The 12,881-nt window shown below is 36.1% G+C and overlaps 1 protein-coding gene across 1 annotated transcript in view; it reads right to left on the reverse strand.

The window, feature by feature from the left end:
* Window positions 1–12,881, reverse strand: part of HTT (huntingtin) — a gene marked incomplete at both ends in the record, with an annotated part of 74,880 nt that overhangs the window by 49,756 nt on the left and 12,243 nt on the right. Inside the window, 11 exons of the mRNA XM_079535092.1 lie at window positions 261–358; window positions 450–608; window positions 1,456–1,596; window positions 2,917–3,028; window positions 4,271–4,389; window positions 4,658–4,781; window positions 6,635–6,999; window positions 7,360–7,440; window positions 10,559–10,606; window positions 11,463–11,667; window positions 12,159–12,337. Coding sequence (XP_079391218.1) covers window positions 261–358; window positions 450–608; window positions 1,456–1,596; window positions 2,917–3,028; window positions 4,271–4,389; window positions 4,658–4,781; window positions 6,635–6,999; window positions 7,360–7,440; window positions 10,559–10,606; window positions 11,463–11,667; window positions 12,159–12,337 — 1,631 coding nt within the window. The remainder of the gene's footprint in view (window positions 1–260; window positions 359–449; window positions 609–1,455; window positions 1,597–2,916; window positions 3,029–4,270; window positions 4,390–4,657; window positions 4,782–6,634; window positions 7,000–7,359; window positions 7,441–10,558; window positions 10,607–11,462; window positions 11,668–12,158; window positions 12,338–12,881) is intronic.

Consider the following 12,881-nt stretch of genomic DNA (forward strand, 5'->3'; position numbering starts at 1 on the left):
ACATTACAGCTCATACCTGTACATTTTTCATTACCCAAGATACTGTCTTTATACTATTACATGATCTACCAACATTATTATTTTCTAGTTGTTTGTTCCTCTGTGTTTATGCCTGAAATCCACGTTTTCTAGAACCAACTTACTGAGGAAGAAATCTTCTCAGCTCCACGTTCACATACCTGAGAATAGTGGATCCTAGACAGCAAATAATGTCCCTGTGGTCTGCATGGTAATGCAAATAGATAATTACTTCTGCTTACCCTCACAGCTGTACAAGCCAGCTTGCATGTAACAGAGGACTCATCTTTCAGTGTTTTCTGTAACAGAGGTATGCAGTCTACCAAGGAAAAGAGATTTCCTAACAAAAAAGAATTCAGAATAATGAAACAAAAGAATGTTTTGGCTACAGAAAAGAAGAGATACACTTAAAAAAAAAAAAAAAAAGTTACCTGTTGAGCTTCTGACATTTACTAGCCATTTCTCCACATCAAAGCGTGATTTAAGTAGAATAGAATTGATAATTGTTCCACAGAGAATAGCAGTAGCTCCTCTAATCTGGGGATCTCCATGGTCAATGTAGTTCAGAATATCTGATACATACTGCTCCTCTAGGAAAACAAGTTACAACTACTTTATTTTAAAGATACTTGTCTTAAATTCAACTGATCCCTAAAAATGTTTCAGTAGAGGTACTGACCATATGGATCAACACCAGCATATTTTCTCAGTAAACCTTTCTTTGGTCTAACTTACACAGATCTCTTAAACATATTAAACATATTAATCACACCACTCATACCAACTACTATATCTAAAACCACTGGTCAATCACATCAGAGAATCATAGATCGGCTTGGGTGGGACCTTAAGGCCCAACCAGTTCCAATTTCCTACTATGGACAGGGTTGATACCCATTAGATCAGATCACCCAGGGCCCACCTGTCCAGCCTGGCATCGAATACCTCCAAAGATGGGGCGTCCACAGCTTCTATGTGCAGCCCGTGCCCATGCTTCACCACCCTCTGAGTAAAAAATTTCTCCTAATATCTAATCTAAATCTGATGTTGTATTGCAATCAAAACCAAAATTCTCCAGGGAATCTAAGAAAATGTTCTGGTCAACACCCCAGTTTTACCACTATCAGCACCGAAACAGCTGAATTCTCCAAGTCTGTGTTGACTATACTGTATAATTTTTAAGATTACGTTTTATTATTCATAAAAACTAATCTAATGACATAGAAATTATCTAGAAATTAAAATGAAATAAATTGGAAGCAGCTATGTGAGAAATAAACAACTTTTATGTAGAAGTTGTATTAAAATAACTTTTACTCGTCTGAGTTAATACAAACTGATGCAACATTTGGATTTAAAGAGTTTTCAGTACAGATGCTGCCTCACTTATTTGAAAACCCAAACATATTATTAAAAAAGATCTGAATTACAACATACCATAATCTTCTCCCATTGCTTCCAGGGGTATCTTATACAATTTGCTGAAGAATGACTCGGGATGAAGGGCAACAGCTGCTCCAACACAACTTACTGCCAAGGCTTTTACACTGACTCTCACATCTCTATCTGGAACTAAAGCTAGTAAAAGAAAAATAAAATGTTGAAAAGCTTCCTAATTTGCTTTCTAAATTAATTAATAACTCTTTATAATATAAATAGCTTATAGTCTGAATAAAACAGAAAAAGATATTGAGGCCAGAGCAAGTACTTCCAGCTTATTAGTGGTAGCAAGCAATTATTTATTTACTTATTGGGAGGAGGAAGAAGAAAGTATAATAAATAATGACAGTAACCCCTCACTTCTAGGCTCACTTCCTTCACTGCTGAGAACACAGCTGCTATGTTGCCTTTCCAGGAGTAGTACATTAGCAGAGCAGTTAACAAGTAAAAGTTTAGAAAAAGAACAGACAGACTTGAAATGCTCACTTCAGTCATAATTACATACACACGTGTACTCGTGACAGACTTCCCAGAGGAAAAAACTAAAACAAGTGTGTGTATCGTACAGGCTTCTCAGAAAAAGCCTGTATGAACATTTTCAAGAAAGGTAAATGATTCCTCTTTCAACCCACGCAAGCCTCTTCTAGCAATTGCTTGCTCTCAAAGAGGTTTTACCTTTCACTGTCATATATATTAAAAAAAAGAAAGAAAAAAAAAAGGCCACACTAGCATACACAAAGGCATCTAGATGTTAGAAGCGAGAAAAAAGTTGAAATTGGAGTTCCAGCTAGGTCTTTGAAAACCTTAGCCCAGTTCTCTGCTTGCTTATACTGAAATCACTTAATTCCTGGAGGTACATTTCCCAAGCATAAGAGGGACAATCATATTACTACCTTGGATTATATTTAAAACAAACAGACAAACATCCCTGAATGAAAACACAGCTAGCAGATAAAGCTAAAAAAAAAAAAGATACTGCGTATCTTGATTTATGCATCACAAATTAAGCGATACAAACAAACTATTGTAAAAATATTAGAACTATGGTCTTCTAAACTTGTTTTTAGGAGTTTCTGTAAAATGGACTGTAACTGAGAAAATCACTTCTTTAGCTTTTAGGTATTGATAGTTTTTGAGACAAAAAACTGAGCACCTAACTATCAACTGAAATCACATACTGATTATTCGGTTGTTTTGCCAGGTCCACACAACCTATAAACTGATGGCCCCACAAAAAGGTGCAAAGATGCAATAGCCCCTTAGGTTTATCTCTCAAGAGTTTATAAATGATAGATATACTTAAGTATTAGACAAGCAAATTACAGCAACACTTTGTACATCAAATAATTCAAAATGGGACTCACTATAAAAATTGTGTATGTTTAAGTGTTTCTAGGTTTCTCTGCAGTCTAGCATGAGCATCTAAATCAGAACCATTATGAGTCTAGAGAAACTTACCTCCTTTCTCCCCAGTAAGTAGAAAAGAGGCTGACAGAAGTCTAACACAATGTACTAAAGGCACAGAATTTCCATCAGTGTAGTGACCTATGTCTCCTTTTACCCTGGAGGGCTGTTGAAGGCAAATCACAAGATTTATGGAGATAAAAATTAATTTTTGATTTAAATAAAACATTAAGCACAACATGATTTAGAAGTACAGCACACTCCCAAAATTTCAGAGGTTATACTATGAAATACATTTAATACATATTCCAAAAAAAAAAAAAAAAAAAAAAACCCTTTTAAACTTAATGCTTTTGACAAGCTTGTCTCAAGGATCAGAGTTTAATACAGTTTAATTTTAATTATAGAAATTACTCAAGACTTGCATTAATAAGCTACTTTCTGATACCATACAACGATCTTTGGAAACTCTGTATGAGAAGCAATTCATCCTTAAGTTGTTTCCAAAGAACACCAATAACTTTCTGCAGTTTTACACTTACACAGTATCCCAAGTAAATCTAAGCTCTGCCTGTCACAAACCTAGCTCCTCTTGTCCCAGCTCAGAACAAGACCCAACACTAAAGTCAAAACACAAAAAAGGAGATAGCCACCAGTCAGAACTGCACGAGCATCTCTGCTGAAAGAGAGGCTACAGTAAGGCATAGGTAACTTCTGAGATCAGTTATGTATTGTATGGGAACTGCTGAGTCACGGCCTGAACCTCTGATTAATCACCTGAGGCGAGCCATGAGTCAGCCAGAGGAGCACAGGTGAAGGCAATTCACCTGTGCTGCCGGAAGGGGTGGAGCCAGGCTCCACCCCTCCTAGACCTATTTAAGAGCTGGCTACCAGAGGGGAAGGATCTCTTCTGGAGATCCCCTCTCTTGGTATCTTCTGGTGAGCTCAGCCGAAGGGTAAGCTCTTCCGCTTATTCTCTTTGTGATCATTGTCTACCTTGCTTGATTCTCTCGATTATATTGTGATTACAACATCTTGATATCTGTTGATTAAACAACTATATTGCAATTATAGCATCTTGATTATACATGTATGCAGCTAGCAGTAAAAATATTTCAGGTAATTGGTGTATACTGTTACTGTGCAGACAAAAGAGGTTTCTATTCTCAGGAGCTTAAGTATGAGACCGGTTATGGTTTTGCTCATGGTTGCATTCAAGATTAACACTTACGTGTTCATCTTACATTAAATACTACGACTCAGATTTATTATTTAATGTTTTTTACTTTGACTCATAATGAAGTATCCTACATATAAAAGCTACCCATGCTCATCACTGATTTACACAATCACAAACTTTTTTTTAAACTTAGTTGCTTTATATTTTAAACAAGACTACTTTTCTCACCTTATTTTCATGATCAATAGGTTCCACTGCATCTTCTTTTGATGGAAATCTGTCAACGCTGCTATCAGAAGGCTGCCTGCTATGGCTCATGGTTTTCAACAGGTGAGGCTGCTGAAGAGCTTTAGAAAAAGGCAATTCATTAAATACCACTTTAGATGTAAATTAAAAACACTTGGATTGAGCTTATTTATAAAACACAAAAAATAAATTAGCAACGATCAAAACAAGTTATTCATTAGAAGCATTTAGAGTTCATTTTGATCTGGCTGTTCATTTTTCACATTCATTTCAGTGAGTCTTCAGCCTCTAAAAACAGCAGGTTCACCTGTAACATCTATCCTAAAGATATTTCTTTTTTTTTTTTTTTCCTTTTATTTATCAACATACCAATAGAAGAACTCCTGAAAGACTCTGATGAATCATCCTGGAGAATATTTGCAGCTTCATCTTCCTCATCCTGCAGCTGTCCAATTTGCATTCCAGAATACTGTCCTTCAGCACCCTCCAAAACCTATGGAGTATAAAGACAGTACTTACAATGACTTAGTTTAACACACAGTAATAAGGTTTAAATATGCAGTGTTAGTAATCTAGAAATAACGTGAAAGCAAACGTGAGCCTGATACATTAGCGTACAGTTACGTGCAGGCCCCAAAGCAGATTCCCTCCCTCCTCCAACGTTTGAGTTACAATAAGATCATTACATCTGATAGTCTTCTAGTCAAGTCAAGAACTTGGATGTTAGCACTGAGAAAGCTGAACGTGTAAGCAAGTAACTTTTTCCACAACCCTCTCTGCCTCCTTATTCTAAACACAGTTGTCCCTCTGATTTACTAGCTACAAACCACAACTAACAGCTTCACTGTCACAATTTGAACTTTACCTTGCTGTCAAACTCTCCATAACCTCATTTGTCTTGAATACAGAAAAATCAAACTCAGGATACAATACGTAGTTAAAACTAAACAAAAAAAGACAAGTGAGTCTGAATATACTTTTATTCCCTCACTCTAAATCAGAGTGCTAAAATCAACACATCTGAAAAGGATTTTAATCCTTTATACCAATGCAGTTTGTGGACAGTAGTTTGGGGAAAGTAATCATAAGAGACAAAAGACTAAAAACATAACAAAAGACAGTAAAAAAAAAAGTCATGATCAGAAAAACAATATACTTCTTTGTTTACCTCCTGATCTTATAAGCACCTGGAAATCATTACTTGAAAGGCCCACACACAGGTAAAGGGGATGCCATTTAAGTCTGTCAGTTAGATTAAAAAATATGTATATATGTATTTGTCATTACAGTTATTAAATATTATGCAAACTGATATACAGAACAGTGGAAAGAATTTGCAAGATGCACAAGTTGTCAATTCATCAACAAATCTAACTTGCCAATTGTGAGATGTCTTCTCACTTTGACCTTTTACTGCCTAAGTTTTATTCAGAGAGTGCAATTACCAACACTCTTTTTGATCTTGTATCCTCACATTTGCAGGAGCATTTGCTTGTCAAAACTGTAAACTTACTATTTTACTAGGTATTAGACTATTAATCTTCCAAAGATGCTACCAGTGAACCTAAGTCGAAAGTTCGGAAACTTGAGGGGGAAACAAACCAAAAACCCACAACCCTGAAGAAATTTCATGTTATCCCCCTAACTCATTTTCTTTTCTAGCTCCAAATAATTATATTTTTGCTATTTTATTTACAGCCTCATAATACACTTGCCTAATAGATTGATTTCACACCATACCTATACTGTATGCATACTTCAGCTATTTATTAAATACTTAACTGCTGCATTAGTAAATCATGCAACATACATCCAAGATAGGAGAAATTCGTAAGACAGAATAGAAAGAACAAAAATGCTTTGTGTTGTCAAGTGAAAAAGCAGAAGCAAAAGACGATGTGAAGCATTAGGTTCCAAAAATACTCCTCTAGCATTCCAAATTCTGTTCACCCTTTAACACTTCCGTTAGTCCTTCTGCACCAAAACAATTATTAATGGATCTATACAAACTGAAGTTTATGTTAAGAGAACATATTTCCTTTAATATTCACATTCTTCCAGTGAGTGGAAAACTGCTGATGCTTGCCTTCTTACAACCTACACACTGAACAGATTGCTGATAGCTTCTTATTTTTTAATTATTGCTGAATTGAAAGTGTTAAAAGGAGGTCAAGCTCTCCAATAGAGGTGCGAGCTGCTGACCTTTCCATTGTTATTAGTTGAGGATGGAAAAGTAGAAGACGAGTAAGTAGAGGAATCCAAGTCTGGGCCCTCCATGGAAGAGCTCTGAGATATGTCAGGACCCTCAGTAGAAGGGGATCCCCCCTCTGCCCGTTGCACACTTACAATTTCAGAACTGTCCGAAGGGGTTACAGCAGAGTCTGGACCTTCAGTAGTAGTCTGAGAGCTATCACTAATTGGTGAGGAAGCCTGTGTACCATCATTCAAGTCCATAGTGGGATCTGACTGGACAGCACTGATCTGGCTAGAGCTTCGACTAAGCACATCATCATCTTCCCCTTCAGTAGCTGTACTTGTCAAATCACAGCTTGACAGGTCTACAGAGTCTGACTGCAACGTATGCTGAGAACGTGGCTGTTCAGTAATGATATCGTGTCCGGTAGGATCAGCAGCTGAACTCCCTACTGACCCAGCTGTTGATACACCCGATGAAGAAGCTAGTTCACTCGTTATCTCGCCTTTCACAGAAGCTGCAAAACAGAGATTTTTGAATCAATCGTTTTATTCTTTAAATGGACACTTCAATATTATGTCCTACATTACTACAGTAGAGAGGTAATCGTCTCTAAGGCATCTCCTCCCTCACCTTTATTTCACTATATCTATACCAGTACCTCAATGATGCTTTAAAAAAAAAATAGGCAGTCAACTTCATTATGTAAGTATATATTGCATACCAAAGAGCATTTAAGGTTATCACATCCTCTGAGTGCCAATCCACTTAGTAGTTATCATAACAGACTTCTATATTTTATGTACCCACAGTAGAAGAAATGTTTTATAATAAAGTAACACGGGTTGGCAGCAACACTAGAATGAATGTTTACTACCTGCAAATGATGCAGCGCTGACATCTGATCGGGTTTCAGCATCATCTTCCAAACCTTCCTCTTCACCAAGAAGTATTTTACCTGAGAAGTAACAGAAGAAAGAGGTCTACAGTTTTTCAGAGTCAACTGGAAATGGTTATGAAATGATTAACAGTTGAAGATACTTAAAAGTTTACTGCAAATATTGTTTTCAAAGCTATGACAGGCAACAAATGGAAAAAAGAAAGGAATGAAGAAAGCAAAGATCCAACCCCTCACTATCTTTCTTCAGGTAAGAAACAGCAATGAAGAAACACAGCTAAGCAATTCTACTGAATGGTCTAACCACTCAGGAACCACTTATATCTTTATTTATTCCAGTTTATTTTTGTGGACTGTGCTTAAAATCCCACTAACTTCTTCAAGTATGTCACCTTACTAAGGCATCTGGATGTCTGCCCTCAACTCAGAGGGACAATAAGCACCACAAATAATAAAATAGCCTCTTTCTTAATGGCTATTAAAATCATCAGTCAAAGGCTACTCCCAGGTTGGAGGCTGAAATTCCAATGATGAAAGAAGTGAAAATGCTCAGGGGAAGAAGCACAAGACAACATAAGTGGGAAAGAGTGATGAAATATGGACAAAACCCATTAAGGTTCAGGAGCCACTAAGGCAAAAATCTTTAGTGAGGCTTTTGCCATAGGAAGAACGAGAACCACTTACAGCCTAACACAACCATCTTACAGTTCCTTTACTCACAGTTTAATGTCTATTTAAAATAGAGACAGTGGAGAGAGAAAGATACCTGCAGATGCTCACTGCCTGGGAGTAAAACAGAGATTCAACTCTACTGAAAAGAGAGAACAACTGAAGCCCATCCTTCTGCATCTTGCAAGCCATTTGCTCAGAGGTATTCATGACAATTGGTAAGACATAAGCCTGTTTTGCACTTTAGAATAAATTTCACCAGCAGTCCAATATTTACTATGCAAGATATCAATGTTCTGACAAATGTAGGTGAATGGTTTTATATTTCATATAAGAAATCAGTGGAAAAAAGCATTAATAGACTTTTGTACTCATTTCTCTCTCTATCGCAACTGCACAACTCTATCTTCCTCCACAAAAGTATGTTTTATGCCATTCAAACCTGTAAGGCAGAAAGGTAACACGAAATTTTTGTGCATGTTCTGTGCAAAACAACACAGCAATTATTGAGAACTGCTCATTCCCACAAGAATGGGTAAAACTGCACGAGGAATTCCCAACCCCAAGCAGGAAAGATAGCACATGATTCTCTACTCTTTCCAAAACTCAAATCCATTTCACTGAAACAAACCAGAGTTTTCTTCTGTTTTCCACAGCTGATCACCTTTAAAAGGGTGTAAAAGAAGAAGGACATTGAAAAACACCGATTGGGCATATTACATTTTGTACGTTTACATCACTTTATAGAACAAGCCATAGGAAAATGTTCCTCTGAAATAAATAAATAAATTTAAACCAGTTAGGATACAGAACATATTCTTCCATTTAAAAATGAGTTTTCAGCCTTCTTTCCAAATAATTTTCTAAGGTTGAAACAAACAAGCCGGCATAGGCCAGCTGCTCCAAAATAAAGATGTTCTGAAGTACTATAACTGAAAATATATGGCATGGATGAGTTCCGACATGAGGGTCACAGATTTCTGTACATCAGTTTCACTTTAAACATACGAAAGAATATCATAGCTAGAGATGTTTCACCTATGGCTAGCAGCTCAACTCTAGTACTGTGTATGTCATTAAAATGCAAAACGACTTCAAGAAAGAGGATAATCTCACTTCTTCCCTTCTTCCTATAATGAAGAGTGGTAGGAAATGAACAGTTCAGAATTTGAGATTAAAGCTGTACAAAATGCAAAACCTGAAGAGATATCTTTAAATTCACTTATACCATTTTCTATACCACAAAACAACATTTGCATCTTGATATTAAAACAGGATAAAATAATGGCTCAGGCGTGTTCGCCAGCAAAGTGAAAGGTTACTGTTTTAACAAGTTAATTGAATTCACACTATTAGTATTAAATCTCCACCAAAGACTACAAGTTCAAAGTATCAACGTCACAATTCTACCATCTTTTAAAAGTTATATGCATTGTTATTCTGATTTGTCGCATTCTGTCTCACCTTAAGATGCTGCAGCAATACCTATATCCAGAGCAGCTTTTCATTCACTCTGCTGTTTCCAAACAAGTGCTCATTGTTGCAGTGATAAATATTCTACCTCATTCTCTACCGAGCTCTACCCTCTATTTCATATTGAGGTATCTTGTTAGAGCAATAAAGCATACAGAGATTCCTTGCATGCAAAGATGGAAGGACACATTTGAAGAAAAAAATTAAGCTAGGTGCTAGAGCAGTCCTTTGAGTCTGTTTAATCCTGTTTAGTTTTAAAATACCTTTCCCTGAAGTTTACCTTTTCATAGTACTCAACACCTTTCTGCCTACTGCGCTTGCACTGACTCACACAGTTTCACTGCAGTAGCAGCACTATCTTGGTCAGATGACAAATCTATTGCAAACTGTATCTAGAGTGATTCCATCATGGATGTGACTTACTAATCAAAGTATATAATAACCAAGTACTTTTATGCACAAACTAAGAAAAGATTTCAGAGTAAGATTTATTTTTTAAAATCCTGCTGAATGAATTGCTTGCTAAAGAAATGAAAATATACACAGTATAACACAGAATGAGTATTCACAGTTATCAATGACAGGTCAGAAAAATTAATAAAAAAGCATCATATCAAAGCATGCAGACATACACATGCATTAGTGAAACAAGAAAATATGCCTACCAAAAACAGGAAGGTTAACTGTTTTGTCAGTTACATTAAAGATTAAGCACTACTGACAAAAGGAAGAACACCCAGTTGAATACTTCTAAACATGGTCTTAAAAAATTAAAATTTCATCAGCATTTATCATCATAGTTTTGCTATTGCACTACAGCAAAAATAAGAATGAGCTTTGAATAATTTTAGAATGTCTTGGTTGTAACCACCAGAAATTATCTCAGAATTATTTTAAGATTTACTGCGATTAAAATCAGCTGAAAACAGGAAGGCATTTGTGAATGAAGACCAGAGCTCAGCAAGACAATGAAATGGGAGAGGAAATAAAAATCAGAGAAGAATGCAATTAAAGATTAGATTTCGGAAATAATCACCTTTATGCTTTCTTGCAAGAACAGGGCTGCATGAAGACCCCCCTCCAGCTGCAAATCACAGAAAGTAACATATCAGGGCAAAGAGAGAGTTGCTGCAATCATGAAGGAATTCTAACAACCACAAATGGGAAGTTAAAACAAAAAAAAAAAAAAAACAAAGCCAGGAAAAAAATAGCAAACTTTTTCCTTATGAAGTTTGGGTGTTGTTTTTTTTGTTTGTTTGTTTGCATCATGCACCATCAAATGACTTTTTAATTTTCTATGCAAATTGAGCAAAGTTTGCTTTTTTAAAAAAAAGTGTTTTTAATTTCACTGCTATGATTGCTCCTGGCTAATGAATTACCTTCTAAGAGCAGCAATACTAGAATGATTCGATAGTCCAAAGAAGTCCTTATAGAAATCCAGCCAGAGATTGATTCTTTTTAAAGAGGTAAGTAGCATTTAAAACACAATTTTAAGAACATGCACTTCACTAATAACTGATTTTAAAAGTTATGGATAAACTAAGGTCATGCTTTAGTTTCATGCTAGTTTTCTCATTCAGCACAAAATGCTTAGTTAACACATGTTAAAACATAAATTCTGGTTAGATCAGCTTTCTATGAGTCACAATCGTCAGGTGCTTAGTGAAAAGAACATAAATGTGAAAAGAAATCAGTCACCACTGTTAACTTGCTCTGTGTAAACAAGAAAACACCAACAAAAAAAATTTACTTTGGAGTTTCTCATTACTCAACAGATGCATACCCACTTAAAGGGGGGATGGCAGGGGGTCTTATCCCGTACCTGGAAAAATGCTACATATACTTTCACAACTTCTATTTTACACTTCACACTTTCAGATTACATCAAGGAAAGAACCCGTCACCTCAATTTAACTCAAATTACCGAAAATACAGCTTACCTATGAGCTCCACTATGCTCCCACTGCGGTTCCTGATGGCAGATTCATCTTTGGATACACTGACCTGTGCAATGCCACCTAAGGCAGTCAAAGCATGCAGAAGTTCAGGTGGTGGTGTTCTAAAGAGCTGCTGTAGTAATTCTAAAGCTCCAGTTACAACATTATGGTCCTGATGCTGAGTGTAATGCAGAGTCAACTCATAAACCTGAAAAACAACAAAGTACTGGAGTAAGTTTCTGTAAAGACACAACGTACTACATTTGCTTTCATATGCCACGTAAAATCTCATTAAAAATGCATTTAAATGCATTAAAAATGACAGATAGGGTTTATCTAATCTTCATTACCCTTTTCCCACATAAAAGTTTATTTAATTCTAGCCATTTAACCTCCTTTCCAGTAGAAGCTTCCATTAAGACGCTCGCTTAATTGTCAGAGAAAGAAGAATCAAATAATGCTTTAATGTTAATGAAGTTCATTGGCTTCCTCAGGAGCACCTAACAAGCACTTTTCTCAGATTTCTTGTTATCAAAATTATTTACCAGGAATGCCAAACAATAGACAAACTATCAATTACCAAGATGAAGAGACTGAAACCTTCAATGCCAAACTAGCATTTCGCTGTATTACATGAAAAATTATCCTCCCACTCTACTTCGAATGTTCTCCAGGTTAGTTATTCCTCATAAGTTCTACCTGTATAAGCTGTTCTGGTGAAGGTGAAATCTCTGCTTCTTTCCTTGTTACACCAAAACTGCCTTTCAGGCTGGTATCCTTTACTTGTTGTTGCAATAAGGGTATGAGATACCTCAGTGTAAGTAAAACACCCAGAATTAAAAGTGTAGGATGATCATCTTCTACAGGAACCAACAAGCCTGGAGGTAAAAATAGAATAAACTTACTGATGATGGTTAACTTCAAAACATGATTTTTTACGTACCCATATAATAGTTTCTTTAAAACAAAAAGACCACACCACCATCCAACAACTACAGATTTCTTTAATGTAGAAACACTTAAAAATATGTATTATTTAACACTCCTCACAATGATGTAGGCAATGAGGGAAAATACCTCTCCTCCCTTATTCCTTACTACTTTCTGTTCAATAAAAATACACCTTTTTTTTTCTGAATCATCCCAGATGCTCTTATTAAGTGATTTTCTCCACTTGTCCTTTTAAGTGAGGCCCAACAGAGCTCCCCCCTTCCAAAGCACAGGCACACACAAAGCACTGTCCTAACAAATAATATTTACTTTTCTGCTTCTTGTCTCAAGTACTGATCAAAGCAGTAAGTTCAAAATATACGATGATCAATATTTGTTACATTCGCATTAACACTACTGTCTGAATTCATTGACAACATATAAAACAGTACCTTTAAGATAGAAAAGAACACTGTGCACAAATAACAGAGG

Source organism: Tetrao urogallus (genome assembly GCF_951394365.1).
Source record: "Tetrao urogallus genome assembly, chromosome: 4".
Lineage (NCBI taxonomy): Eukaryota > Metazoa > Chordata > Aves > Galliformes > Phasianidae > Tetrao > Tetrao urogallus.